Source organism: Ixodes scapularis, unplaced genomic scaffold (assembly GCF_016920785.2).
Source record: "Ixodes scapularis isolate PalLabHiFi unplaced genomic scaffold, ASM1692078v2 PGA_scaffold11__112_contigs__length_91849675, whole genome shotgun sequence".
Classification (NCBI taxonomy): Eukaryota; Metazoa; Arthropoda; class Arachnida; order Ixodida; family Ixodidae; genus Ixodes; species Ixodes scapularis.
The window spans coordinates 8639291-8654289 of NW_024609837.1; the positions used below are offsets into that span (position 1 = coordinate 8639291).

General features: G+C 48.4%; 1 protein-coding gene across 5 annotated transcripts in view; it reads left to right on the forward strand.

Annotated features, from left to right (window-relative positions):
* LOC8053813 (TOX high mobility group box family member 4) overlaps window positions 1-4130 on the forward strand; it is a 148739-nt gene extending 144609 nt beyond the window's left edge. For all 5 annotated transcript variants that reach the window (XM_029979436.4, XM_029979439.4, XM_029979437.4 and 2 more), the window contains one exon: window positions 1171-4130. In XM_029979436.4, the coding sequence (XP_029835296.2) occupies window positions 1171-1228 (58 nt within the window). In that variant the 3' untranslated portion in view covers window positions 1229-4130. The remainder of the gene's footprint in view (window positions 1-1170) is intronic.
* The last annotated feature ends 10869 nt before the right edge of the window (window positions 4131-14999 follow it).

The window sequence follows — 14999 nt, forward strand, 5'->3', positions numbered from 1 at the left end:
TGAAAGTGATTAAAAAGCATGATGTGCAATGCGGTTTAGAGGTTGCTGGGTGTCTCAAATGATTTCACTCTACAAAAAAGTAATTCATTTGCCCTCAAAAAAATTTCGAAGAATTTTGGGCGGGATTTAAACCTACAACCCTTCGGTTGCGAGCCAGGCACGCCACTGACTCGGCCACGCGAGGCACGCTTGCGCAGCTTGGAAACAAGCGGGAGTTTATATGTTTCGCTGTCGCGTTCCACTCTTAAAGGCGAAGCTTAAGCGTTCAATAAGTTTTTTTCGGGACTTTTATGCCCAACCGCCACAATTTTGACATCCGACGGCGCGACGCTCCGGCTTTTGTGACGTCATTTGTTGCCACTTGGGGACAACTTTCGACGCATGGGCGAAATGGGACGCAAAACACGCCAGTGTATTGTGTCCCATTACTGCGGTACACGCCAGTGTACTGCAGTCATGCCGCCTGGAGCGCAGCTTCCCAAAATGGGCAATAAATTGGTGTTTTACGTCACAAAGCAACTTAGGCTGTGAGCGACGCCCCAAAGACCCTTAGGGGAAGAGACCGCCTAGGGTTCTTACCCTACTCTCTGTGCTCCGAAAGCCGACACGGAAGCTACGACGCCACGCAGCAGGTCCTCAAACTTGGTTTTCTGGGATGCACAGGGGGGATCTCTCGTGTTGCTTTCACAAGTTCTCTGAGGTGGAAAATGTTTCTGACCGTTCCCTCCCCCAAGTAAAGCTTAAGCACACTTTAGCAATTCGTAGCCATCCATCTAAACGTAGCTATGTGCCATACACTCCCTGGTATGTTTGTTCTTGTCAACAAGGTCTGCTTTATTGCATCAACGCCAAGACATAGGAGGGTTTGTTTTGTTATCTATCAAGACAGACAAGAGTTAGTCAATATTGGAGAGTCTAATAACTCTTCAATATCACTTAGAGTCGGTAAAAGCTCACGGTGGTACTGCACGTTGCAGCGTCCATTTTAGACTGTAGAACCATATTCGGACCGAGGTTTCAAACTTATTCCGTGTTGGCCATCTTGATCAGGGTTTGAGGATATGTACCATGCAGAAGGTATTGCTTCGTGCCTTAACTCGGATTAAACTGGCCCACAGGTTTGTTTCAAGCGCAATAGCTCATGAAAGCACCATGCTTTTTTATTTCCAGGGATGTCTTCACAGCCTGGATGGCACAACGACAGTCTACCAACACCTTCGTCAAATAGAAAAGTTTGCGGCAGCACAACGACAGTAACGCCAGACGTCCTTTCCAAAAGAAGAAACGAGAGCTGATCCACCGTGCCGAGTCAGCCTCGATATTTTTGTTGATTCCGCGTCGCTCTTTCTTCGCGGGAACAACAACAACAACAGTTACGTCTTGTTTTTTTTTGTTTTTTTCTCGCTGTCCCCGTCTCTTGTGACCCCCCTTCCCGCCACTGGACCTATACGCCCCAGTGAGTGTGTGTACACATTTACGTTTGTACAAAGCGGTCTTCGTTTCTCCCCACAATCGACGTCGTTGTTAACTCCACGTCGGACACGGACGCAAGAAGAAATATCAGCCAAGGGGGCAGGGACGCAAGTCGACGATAAAATGTGTCGGACAAGGTGCGACGAACTGCAAGTGTGAAAACCCGTTCTGCGTGTGTGTGTCGTCAAGCGCACATCTAGAAGTCGTGCGTTAACTACAAGTGATGTCTGGAACGCTAAGTGCACTCGCATCGGACTGAACAACGACACGAGTGGGAGCGGTGTTGGTTTGTCGTCGCACCGAGAAGTGGCAATTTTTGTGGGACGGGGGTAAAAGCAAAAAAATGTGTGCGTGCTTGTTTGTTCTTTGGCGGTTGCAAAGAAGTGAGATGGGTATGAGAAAGCTAGCATTCTTTCCCCCTGTTGTGCAATGGCTCCTATGATTATTATACTCTCATAGGGGTCAAAGTAGTGTATACGACTGTTTTTTTTTTAGTTTGTTTTTCCCCTTTATTCTTTGTTTCACCCTCCCCTTGTTGTTGTTCTTTATTTGTTGTCGCAAAGCCGTTTCGTTTTCTTGTTTTAGGCATACAATTCCTGGCGCGCGCATTTCTGGTTTATAATTTAAAAGAAGGGGGACGGCCTGTTGACTAAACTGGTTGCCACCATCCTTTTCACCAAAGGGTTTGGGTGTGAAAAATTTTTGTCTTCGTATGTTTTGTCCTTTGTCTTAAGCTTTTGTGGGGGCTGTTTGACCAAAAGCTCAAGTGGGATAAATTGGAGTGTGAACTGCTGTGTCTGGTTTTTGTTCGACCTTGACTTCGAGCATCTCAAAACCGTATTAAGGAAGATGAGCCTGATCTGGCTCGCGTTTCGCGTTGCTAGGTTAAGCACATCGGACAGCTGGTCATTCTTTGTTTATTCGAACATTCCTCTTCTATTTGGATAGGGCAATCAAGCAAGAGAGGTTAATTGGGTAAAAGAAGAAGTGTCACATTAATTTATTCTGGAACAAAACCATACAATGTATGAAAAATTTGGCTCCGCATTGCGTCGGACAAACAGAAACATTGCTGCACCAGTTTCATCGGTGTGATTTGTGAGAAAAAAATATTTACTTGCTGTACGCGCATTTTGAAGTGCATGAATTTGGAATTTGTGTCTGGTCCGAGTCAGTTCCGACATTCGGTGGCTGTGTCTGTACATCTCGAGCACTTTGGGTGGTGGATTTGGTTCGCTAAGCTTTAATCCCGCTTCGATCCCTGGTTACCGCGCCGCTGGGATTACCGCCCCGTTTTCGTTGCTCGGTCTTGTGATTTTTACTTTCTCGAGTCGCTCTCCTCTCGTCTGCCTGCTTAGTTTGCAGACAGCACCCCCTTCTGTAAGATACGGTTGTACATAACGGGCATCTTGTCTGCGAAAAGACGAAACAATCCTCTGTTTGAGATACCTGGAATAGCCGTAGTGTTTAATTTTGTATATGAACTGAAGATGTCTTATATAGTGTGAGCCCCTTTTGTGAGGAACGACGCGCCTCTACTGCAGCACGCTCTTGGTCCGACCACGCCTATTGGCCGTTTAGGATGTTCTGTTCACTGCTCGCTTATGTTTGCCGACTTGTCAAAAAAATAGCTCGCGATACATCTCACATCTTGAATTGCCCACGACGTGCTTGTTTTAGGCGCGTCTAAAACTATTGGTGTCGCGTCTCTTTCAGCCATGTTTCGTCTAGAATCCTTTGTGACGAAGCTATTTTAGTCATATCACGGGCATGTCATGCTTAGAAGTATGCGTGACATTTTTTTAGGCATGTTGTGCCCGTTTCACGCCTACTTTAGGCGTGGTATGTCTAGCTTTTTTTTTTGCAAGGCCATTTAATTAGTGTCACGCCTAGTACTATCCGTGATGCTTCTTTTTTGGCATGTCACGTCCGTTTCACACCTAAAATCGTCTGTGGCACACCTATTTTTGGCGTCACAAGAACAAGTATTGGCCCAATATGTATGAGACGCGCCTAATGAGCGTGTCACATTTATTTTCTATCAGGCCTAGACCTATCCGCCATAAGCCTTTTTGGGCATGTTGCGTCCGTGTCACTCATATTTTAGGCGCGGCACGGACAGACACTGGTGTAACACGTACGTGGTGCGCCTAAGTTGGCGTTATCTCTCATTGTGGTCGTAACTAAAACTGAAAAGGGCTCGCTTTTGAATGGCCACTAGGCGTGACCGGATCAAGTGTAGGCAAAGCAAATGCAATTTGTGTGGACGGTTCCAAACAAAGGAGAAAAAAAAACAAAAAAAAACAACCTCCAGCAATCACGGGGGCTGCCCAGGTTACACGTGACCTTCTAACGGGAATGTAACGTACGTAAACAACCGAAACCGTTGTGCAAGGTGACGTACGCGGATGTCGCCCCCGGGTAATCAGCTAACCAGAACAGTGGACGGATTTCGTAAAGCGTCGTTCCCGTCTGCCTGCTTTAGAAGAGGTCCCTTTTTTGGGTTCACACCGTTCTCTAACCAAAATGATGAAAATTCTTGCGCATCACCGAGAGTATTGATATAGTGTTCGGAGCAGAAGCACTATTTCGTGATTACAGCCTGTCGGTTTGTGAACCGTTTTATTTAAGCTCAATAAAGACATACTGGAATGCAACCACGACCCTGGTCTGATTTTTCTTGCCATGACCATAAAGCCGGGAGCGTGTGTCTGATCGGTATGTTTACCACCTAAGTCGATGACAGGTTGGGAGTTCAGGGCGAGGGAAAGGTAGGCTGGGGAGGGGAGGAGGAAATGTCCCGCTTGCTCCAGCATTCTGCCTGCTTCCTCTTGTCACCTATATTTTTTTATTAAAATTTATTAACACGCACACCATGAACCGAGGCAATTCAGCTCAAATATTTTTTACTCCCAGTGATGTACTTTTTTTTATGCCAAATGTGTTATTAAATGTGTCGAAATTAAAAACAAAAATCAACTGAAGCAGAACTCAATGCATCAAATGGAAATAAGAAACCGTAAATCATTTTCTGGTTATTGTTTCCTGTCAGCGCTTACTTTTATCAACATGGTGCTACACTCTAAAGAAAGCCCGTGCTTCTACTTTCCCGCACAACACTAGGAGAGCCAATCACCGCGAGTTACGGAGGCAGCTCAGCGAATGACGACGCCGAAACATATGTTTAGACGTCACGCTTGCATTGCGTAATGTCACAACTCGGACTATGGTGCCTGGAACGCGTCTCCGACTGGTGTGTTTACCGCGGCCAAAAAAGTGGTCCCTCAATTTCCGCCTGATGACGTCATAGAAGTGTCATGCTGTCGCCGGTTGCGACCCTGGTGGCGTCCCAACAGTTACGGTGTATGTAGCAGATGCGTGTTCTGCTGCAGGTCGCTTTCCACTGTGACAGCTCACGGAAGCTAGTGCAGCCGGAAGTTGGGACGCCTAAAGGGACGCCGTGACGACAGCGACACTCGCGTTCGCTCGTGCTTTTTGCCAGCATTTCTACGGCCAACCGCCAGGATCGCGACAGGCAACAGCATGACACTCGCGTCATTTGTTGCCACATCAGGACCACTTTTGATGTATGGGCGGGATAGGACGCTAAACACACCAGTCGAAGACGCGCTCCAGGCACCATACTCAGACTGCGATTTTTTGGTCTAAACAATGTTTAGACCAAGAGATGGCGCAACGAACGAGCATACGCGTTGCCGAGAGCCGGCGTCTTTTGCATACGAACTTTTCAACACAAAAGCGGCGCGCGTTCCGCAGGCGGCGACAGTCGCAGAAGCAAAAACAGGCGCAGTAACAACAAGGGACTGCAGTTCCTTGTCTGCTAAGGACGCCGGCTCGGCGTCGTATGCTCGTTCGTTGGCGGCAGTTGGCGTCGCGACCGCTTGCGCCATCTCTTGTCTCCCGTGCGAAACGGCGCCGTGTTGTTTGAAGACCGGTTATTTGAAGACCGGCGTTTCCATAGGAAAACGCGGCGGAGCCACCGGTCTCTTGTCTTTGTCTTTCTTTACTTTTCCCTCAGGTAAGTTCGCTCTTTGCAAATTTTACAAAAAAAAAAAAGAAAAGAAGGCACTATCTGTGGGCGACGCTGCGCAAATGCAACGATAGCAAATTCAGGGCTATTTACTATTCCTGTGGTGATCGGGTGTTCAGGTAATCTATAGAAAAAAACAAAAAAGTTAAAATGCGCGCCCGCGTGTTTGTGCGTGTGTGTGCGTGCGGCCTGTGTGCCTTCGAAGGGCTGTGAAAACGTAACTGTGTGTGCGTCTACGAGTGGTGTGCGTATGTGCGCGCATGTTTCATTCGTTCTTTTTTGAACGGTCCTGCTCTTGTGAGCCGACAGGCGGAACAAGGAGTCCTGCCGGCTTCTCTTTGCCACCGCCGGCACGCGAGACGGTGCTGCTACGGTGCCTTCAGCGAACATGAAGGCACTCTAGTTTACACTTGCGGATTCGCGGGCGGATCACCGCAGGCGGAAAGGGGATTTTGGAGCAAGGTGGCGAAATCGACTTGTCGCTGGCGGAAATTTTGCATATGGGTCCCGACTGGTCAAGATTTTTCGCCAGCGACGAGTCGATTTCTCCACCCGGCTCCGAAAGCCCCTTTCCGCCTGCTCTGATCCGCCCTCGCGAATCCTCAAGTGTAAACGTGCGAAAAATGTCGGCGAGCAGTCCGGTGGCCGTGATTGAGTCGCCGCCGCGTTTCAGCTTGGCGCCGGCCAAACTCGAGCGCGGCTTTTCTTTCTTTTTTTTTTTCTTCTTCTTTTTCGTTTGCATTTTTTTTTTGTGTGTGTTTTGGTGCTTTTAAGCACTATGTTTTACTTGTGTTTAACAAGTGTGATGCAACCATCCTTCAGAAAGGGAGAACCTTTCGTCCTGAAAGCAGGGGAGCAAAGTTCCTCCGTCGCCTGCATCTCGTTATGGCGGCCCAGAATCGAGCAAATCGAACTCAATAAAAGCAGAAAATAAAAGCGCAACACGAGCTTCCCGTGAACTGTGTTTATTTCCGAAGCTAGCTTCCCCCCGCAAGTAAAGAAGCTTGCGTTTCGAAAGCAGTTACTCAGTCTTCTCGTCGTCAGCACTGTGATGTTAAACGGCGACAACGATACCCAGTTACTTCGCGCACAATCATCGATTCAGAATTCTTTTGTCAACCGCACATCACGGAGGAGTGGTAAACCCTTCACGAAACCAAAAGCCGCTCTCAAAAAAGCAAATTCAAAGTGCTCATTGTTGCACGGTAACCAGAAATTATCGCGAATCGTGAAACAAGGCTAAATCGCTTGCCACCAGATGGCAGGGTCAAGCAGAGGAATTGTAAGTAGCTAGGCTAGGTGGCGCTGGGTACCACCCAATTCATGTGCTAAAAAAAAAAAAGTATTCGCTCATGCCCCCATTACGCTTCAGAGCCTTCGGGCACCTTTAATATACAGACATCTAGCTAGATATATCGCGCATATTACAAGCATTAGCTGAACTCATACATTGATTTCAACTGACGCGTATACTATGTGGTAGCTCAAGTCAGACATGTAGGTCTGCTGAACATATACATTGAGCGTATGCACATACACTGCACACGGCAGATACAATCCTCAATACAACAGCACACTAACCCGATCACTACTTCTGAGCTCTGCGTTTCCGCCTCTTATACTAGTCGTTTTGAAGGTACGGATTTTCTCAGTGGAGCAATAAATAATATTCTCAGCATATTGATTTTTCTTTTTTTCGGTAATGTCATACCTCTGAAAGTATTTTGAATGGCTCAGGGGATGAATTTTGTAAACGCTCGAGCCGTAATTATTTGAAAGCCAATAAAACAAGCCGCTCCAACGTTGTTCCGAGTCATGTGCTTGCTTCCCCACAAGGCACGTCGTAGCCAGTTTTCCTGTTGTAGTATTTGTATCCTATTTATACTGTTCGCGTGCGGCTGCAATTGTCTTGAATTAATTTCTGTAGAGGGTGTATTCACTTAGCTGGAAGTGATGCCTCACGGTCAGCTAAATCGCTTTCGATCAACTTGAATGTGGTCAAAGCCACGACTTGCGGCAGGTGTTAAGTGCACGTAGCTACGCCGTGGTGAACCCGACAACTTCTTGCGCTCATCAAAGTGAGCCACTGGAGGGCAGTTTATTCAGGAACGGTAGCATATTTAAACAGCAAAAGAAAATACAGTTTTTTTTTTTTCGATTTTAGCTATTATCCGCCCTTCATGCTAACATTACAAACTGTAAATAAACATACTTTCCCTCAGATTTCCATACTGTTCAGCCCTTTCCCCAGAGCGCAATCGCTCTCGGTTTGGAGACAACAGAACATCACATACGTCAGTCACATTGGCCGCTGTACGATAGGACCTACGGTTCAGACCATGTGTTCAAACATGACTATCCGCCGATCGGTCGATTGCACCGTAATCCCTCAAGCGGTCTTAAAACGTTTTAGTGTAAAGCGGAATGCTAAGCTGCGACCATCCCGCCTCCTCCAATAACGGCCCGACCAGCGGCATCAATGACCGACAGTTCACGTCATCTCATCTTGTTGTTACACCACTGATACGCGAAGACACGGAAACGTCGGCGATAATTCCGGTCTTCCATTCACAACGCACAACACTGCCACCGCGATGTTGCTGCTATGGTGCTGACACGCAGAAATACAGGACCATGTTGATTGCCGGTTGGCACTTGGCATCGGAAAACAGAACCAAACTCAGCACAGGAGGCACCCAGGCACCCGGCAGCGAAACCTGCTTGTCTTGGACGGTTTCCATAACGTCTTAAATGTCAACACGTCGTTCCACATTCCAGAGGCGGCTATCCTAGCCCAGTGTCCGCAGCGCTGTTGGCACAGCTCCGAAACTGCGCTTATTCTAAAGGCTTCGTTTGCTCGCATGATAGAATTAATGGTAAAAACATCAATGCAACCGAAACGTTCCGCACGTTTGGATTGCGAGACGGAATTACAGGCGGCCTTTGCTGCCGCTGAAGCTCAATCAATTCAAAAACATTTATTAAACAACGCGCGCGACGTGCTCGAAAAACGAATCCGAAAGACGATGATGCGGGAGCCTGGAGGGCGGAACCTTTCTCCTGTCTACCTGGAGAAGGAAGAAAACGTCTCGTTCCTCCCTCCTTCTTGTGTCCGCTTGAGGGCGCGTCAGTAGAAGGGAGGAAAACGCACCCTTGCTACAATTTTAAATTTTTTTTGTTTCTTTTTTTTTAGAGTGTGTGTGTGTGTGGGGGGGGGGGGGGGGAGAGACTCACCCACGCCCCCCGCAGCGAGTTGTCGCCTCTGTCGCCCTCTCCCTCAGCATCCGAGCATTCCGGTGTCCATAGGGTGACCACCTTTCTGCAAGCAAAATGCGGGACATGCGGGAGGGGGAATTGGGGGGGGGGGGGGGGGGGGGGGATTTACAAACACGCAGACCACGAACCGAGGCTCTGTTAACACATTTATTATCCTGTGCTGTTTATACACCTGCAAATCGCATTGCAGCAATTAAGCTGAACTCATTTTCACTCCCAGGGATATATTTGTATGTTATCAAATGTGTCGAAGTTGAAAGCATAAAAATCAACTGCAGCAGAACTCAATGCATCAAATGAAATTAAGAAGCGGTAAACCTTTTTCAGGTTATTGTTTCCTGTCAATGCTTACTTTTATCAACATGTTCATACGCACATTGTTAACACTATTTTCTTTTTCGAAGGTTGTGAGGCTTTTTGCCTGGTGTGGCTGTCTTAACTAAAAAAGAAAAAAAGAAAAAGAAAAGATTTCTACAGCAATTCTTTTGCATTGACACTACGACACGAAAATAATAACAATAATTTATATTCAAACTTTTGGCGATCAATTTTTTCTTACAATATTTTGCCACCAAGGGAAAAGGCACAACGCCGCATGCGCGTCGGGTCTCCTGCAAGAAAAGCGGTCGCTTCCCGCAATACTTGGATAGAAAACGGCGTACCATTGCGATTCCCAGTGACCTCCGCGCTTCCCCGGCTGTGCCCCGTTGTTCGGCAGCACCTTGAGTTGCAGAGTGAACTTTACGGCAGTGTGAAATGCGGGACATTTTGAAGATTTGGGAATTTCTCGCGGGACGCGGGACACGAGCCCTCAATGCGGGACAGTCCCGCGAGTCGCGGGACGGGTGGTCACCCTAGGTGTCGACTCGGACCCGTCCATATTCCCGCGGACTCCACCACCCCACCCTGTTGACTCGGACTTCGACGCTTCGTCGAGCGCCGGAGTTTCCGACAGCCACTCTTGGAGCGTTCCATTGAACTCGGCCGTTACCCCCGACAGCCAAACCTCGGACGCTTCGTCGAACGCTGCCGCCACCCTTGGATCTTGCGGCACTGACGTCGAAGACTGAGCGACGATTCCGACCGCCTTTTCATCGCGGGGGAAAGCGACGCGACTCCAGGGCATGGACATCCGCCCTCTAAGTCAGAGTCTTCGGCGTTCGGACGCCAAGCGCGTTTTCTCGCCTGCTGACGGCGGTTCGGATGCGGCTCCCGCGTCGTCAGTTAAAAAGAAGTGTCTCGGGCCGCATAGGTGCCGACTATGGAAAAAAAAAAGGGCGGGAGGGGGACATCTTATTCTTTCCGGGGGGTCCAACGCGTCATGGCCGATTCACACGACGGACGGGTTCGTCCGTCTCCCAAGCGCATCCACACGAGGGAGACGACGAGCGGACGCCAGCGAGGACGGACCGAACCTGTTCGCCACCCCACAGTGCCGCAAAAATCCAACATTGCAGCGTGGCACCGCTGTCCAGGAAAGAAATCGACATTTGCTACTACGATAAAGAATGGTACGCCGCCGTAACGTACAGATAGAAAAAAAAAAAAAAAAAGACACCATGATAGGTTTCGCACGAAGCGCCACTAGCTTTACTAAACCAAAGCAAGACAGTGACACAGGCATGGTCCTGCTCGAGAAGGGTTCGGCGTAAAAGCGAGTCGAAGTTCTGGGCTCGCGGAGAGGCGTTGCCTTCACGCACTCCGCGCATGTGCACAACGCTCAAGTACACCACAGCCACAAGAGAGGTCTTGCTCGGTGAAATCCTGATTGGACAAAGGTCAGCTTAAATTGGACGTGCAAGAATTATCGCGGCGTGCTTTACTCCGTTTCACCTTATGTTGTACCGCAGCGAAGGATAGAAGCGCGAGCTCATAACTTTGGTAGCTCCCCTTAATGCACGAGAGCATGTGCCGCCGAGATGTGCCCTATGAGCAGGGAGCTCGCGCCCGTAGCAGACCAGTTTTGACGGGAGCTTCTTGACACGGACTCGGAGGAGTACCGGAACCTGCGTCCCGTAAAGTTTCTGCAGTTTCGGAACCTGCGTCGGAACCTGCGTCGGATAAAGTTTCTGAAGTACCGGAACCTGCGTCGGATAAAGTTTCTGCAGTTTCTCTCACGCGTGGAACCCAGAATCGTGCGACAAAATGAACCAGCGAACGCGAAAAACACAACGATGCGCCAGTTTTGTTTTAATCGTCCAGAAAAAAAAAAAAAAAAAGAAACCAAGAAAACCATGTACCGTTGCCAGACTAAACGCTTTTCAAGTCAATCTCCCGCCAAAAATGCGCGAATGAAAAAGGTAGTCAGTTCAGGCACAGAGAAGGTCGATACCGCTTCAACGATGGCCCCCTTGCGCGTTCACTCTGAAGGAAAGTGGGAAGTGGAATCGCTAGTCAGCGATCTAGAGTTCACATCATCCCTTCCTGGACCATGATGAATCACAAACAAACAAACGAACGCAGGAAAACGCGCGCGCACACTCACAAACACGCGCACACACACAGACACAAAAAAAAAAAAAAAAAAGGAAGTATAATTACAGGCAAAGACTTCGAGCCCCGGAAATCCACCAAGTTCCGCTATCGGCGCAAACATCGGCCCACCTGGACGCTTTACTTGAGAACATAGGAGCATTGCGATCTTGCGCTACATTTCACCTCACTACATTCAGTTAACGGGATATACGATGCATACAAGTTGCGAAGAAGCAAAGGAAACAATAAAACGAACAGAAAACCTCGCATCCGTCTTTCGTGTTTTCCCTGTATTATCTGCTATGCACATCAAATGAATTTATCTTGAGAAATTTGCAATAATTTAGGCATGCAGAGCTGAAAAACAGGGTCTACAACATCGCTTCTTGAAAAGTACCCGTAGACGATAGCTTCCATTGGTGCCAATAGATCGCAATCGCGCGACCAAACTGTCCTTTTTCAAGCACTCAACTTTCAACAGTCAACGGATTTTGTCAACTAGACTGTAGCGGCTGGCCCGAGCGTTTAGCTCGTTGGGATATTCCCACTGCTCTTGGTGGCCCAGTACGCAAGGGACAACCGTTCCATGATATAAACTGGCCTCCTTACCATGCCTTAAAAACCAGCGAATGTGGCGAGCTTGCTGAGGATTTTTTTTACAAAGATTTGTTTAATCTGTTGCTCAAAAGACGCCCTGTGCGCATCGCTTCGTTAGCAGACGATCAAAGAGCTGAACGACAACCAGCGCAGGTAAAGACAACTAACAGATAAGGCTTCCGAAAACGTTCACGAGATCATGTAGATACTGTCAGATCAATTTCCGGCACGATCCTCTGCCGTGTTGCATCATAATTAGGACACTGCAGCGACATTTTCATCGCCGAAGTCCGTTTGGCTGCCACTCAATGCAAACCATGGAGACATTCAGACCTAGGGACGGCATGTCCATGCAGACCGAACTCGGAATTGGATCACAGTTTAAAAGCAGCGCTTTTAAACTGTGATCCTCGTTGGTGTGACGGCGAGACCGTCCAATCGTCGGGGTTGTGCGACGAGTGCGTCCGTTCCTCGGTGTTGTGCCAGTGAGACTAAACTTGGACTGAACAGTGTGCGGTGTTGTGCGAGCCGAGCCGGACGTGTCCACAAGGGCCGCCGCGGGACTCGTGATCTTGGGTGAGCAGACGGGCGAGCCAAATCTCCGGCTCAAGACCCCGTTATACGCGACACGGGCGTTGGCCTCTAGTGGGAAAACCAAACAAAACCTACACAGGACTGGAACTCTAGGGCATGCTTAGGCTAACATCAGCTCGCGTTCGCGATGTTGGTTCGAGTCCTGCGTACCGGTTCTAAGGTTAGCCGCGAGACTGGGCGCATAGCGGGGCCAACTGCTCCCCTGTCGCAAAAGCCATACTCAGCGTCGCAAAAACCCAAGTTCCAGCGCTCACGGTTGATGCGCGTACATAGTAGTGTTTTTGAGGCGGTCTGGCTTTTGGGACGGGGATTTTCAGGTCGACGTGACCCTGGGCGTCGAGAACCCTCGTCGGCGTCGTGGCCTTCACCTACCAGAACTTCGCATCAGGCTGTTTGTATCCACCGCTTGTCGGCTGGGACATTCGGCTGCAAGTAAGTGGGATTCCCTATTTTTCGACGGCGCGCGCGTGTATCGCTGAAAATCAAATGGCGCACCGTCATCGAGTGATTCCGCCTTTCCATGTACTTTGAAGGTCCGCAGTCGTGTTCGAAGCATCTCTCTCCCTTCACAATTGTGCACTGGTTTATAATAAAAATTGAAGAATCGTTTTGTGCTTGTCTTTTGTGCTCCCCTCCTTTCACAAACACGCACAGCTTCCGAGAATCGCAGGCTTGCATATCTAACCGTGTCGTTGCCTTTCAGGAACTTTCTTTTCAGTGTGCGAATGTGTCATCGATGTGCGGCTCTTGAATATGAAGGACCTTTCTAGTCGCTGTATTACCTGGTTTATTATTTTTTCTTTTTTTTAGGTAGCCGATATTGGAGCAAGTGGCATCCCGCCGAATGCGATTCGCTAGATATCGAATCACTCTACGCAATCCAATGGGGACATAGGTAGGGCTGGAAATGTGTTTGCTGATATACTTGTATTTTATTTCTTTTCAGATGGGCCGCGGCTGAACGTGGACACGTTGTGCCTCGATGGCCTCGTAGTCTGGAGGCTGATTCACGCGGCACTATTCCATTGGAACCACTGCTCGCACACCGTTAGAACTTGGTTATGCAACCTTTCTTTTCTCGGACTTTGTTGTTTTTGGCGGCCAATTTTTCTTTCACGAAATACTGTTCTTCGCTTTAGACGGCAAGTGTGGCTTTCGCTAAATGTTTTTTTTTTCTTTTTTTTCTAGGTTGCAGTTGTTTGTTTTGGGAAATATTTTCTCCCCTGTATATTTGTAGCGGTTATTAATAAAACTTGGATGAACTTTTCTCTGCTTCTGTTCCGTATTCGCCGCTTCACAAACATGCACAGCTTACGGGAATCGCAGGTTTACACACCTAACCGTGTCTTCGTCTTTAAGGAGCTTTGTAGCGTGCGAATATGTGGCTCGAAAGCAATAAAATACTTTCTCTGTCGCTCATAGTATCGTGTTTATTTCCTCGGGTCAGTTGATATCTCGGCGAATCGCAACCCGGCAAATGCGATTTCCTAGGGTATCGACTAACTTCTACACGCTCCACTGGGAACCTTGGTGTCCATGAGTCTTACTGGTACCGCCTTGTATTTTTGTTCGTTTTTATGTGTACTTGGTGGAAATGGTTTTGTTGTCTGGGTACGGTCTTGTGTTTTTCTTTCTTAGGTGAGCCGTGACTGACCGTGGATTCGTTCTGCGTCGATGGTGGAGTTGGGATTCACTCTCCAATCTCGCCCAAGTGTTTTAAGGGAGTCGAATTGTTTTGGAAGAGGTGACATGAGCTCCGATACTAGTAGTAGTACCAAGATGTCTCCTATAAACTTTTTATTTATTTCAGATTTTGTCAAATTCCGGTGGTTGGTCTGGTACTGTCTCGGTTTGTTGGGTTTTGTCGTTTCAGGTGCGGCTATGCCGGGGTTTGCGCGGGCCAAGTTTTGCGTGGACTCTTGGCTTTCTTCCTGGGGTCATGGCCTGATGCTGCGGTTCTGGGTCGTGCCGCCTGCACGAGGAGCCGATTCCTGTCTGTGCTGGTCACGGAGTTGCCGATCTTCAGACTGCCGCATAGGGTTTCGGAGATTCCTTGAAGCCTGCAGTGTTAGGTAGAATGCCTTCGTCAGCGTCAGTCACTCGCGAAGTTGTGGGAACCGCTAAAGGTTGATACCGCGGACAACTTCAAGGTGTTCTCGTTTCGAAGGATCCAGAATTTTGCCACCGCTCCTTGAAGTCCGCCGCTTCAGCCTCGCTGGAAGTGCTGCGTGAAGGCCGATTGAGTCTGTGGTGAAGTTCCAGCAGATCATGGAAGTGAAGTGAAGTGATTCCCCTGGCGCGCCAAGTGCCCTCCTAAGACCTTGCTTTCCAAAATTAGAATACTGTGGATGTCAATAAATATTGATGTTATTGCCGTTTTCTGTTCGTTCTGCATGCATGAGATCATAACGGTTTGAAGGTGAGGTTTAGGTTACTAATATTTAACCGGTTACAAGTAAAAAAAAATTAACAAGAAAGATAAACTTCGTATTACGGAGAGAGGGGAGTTATGATAAAAAAGTAAGCCTTGCGT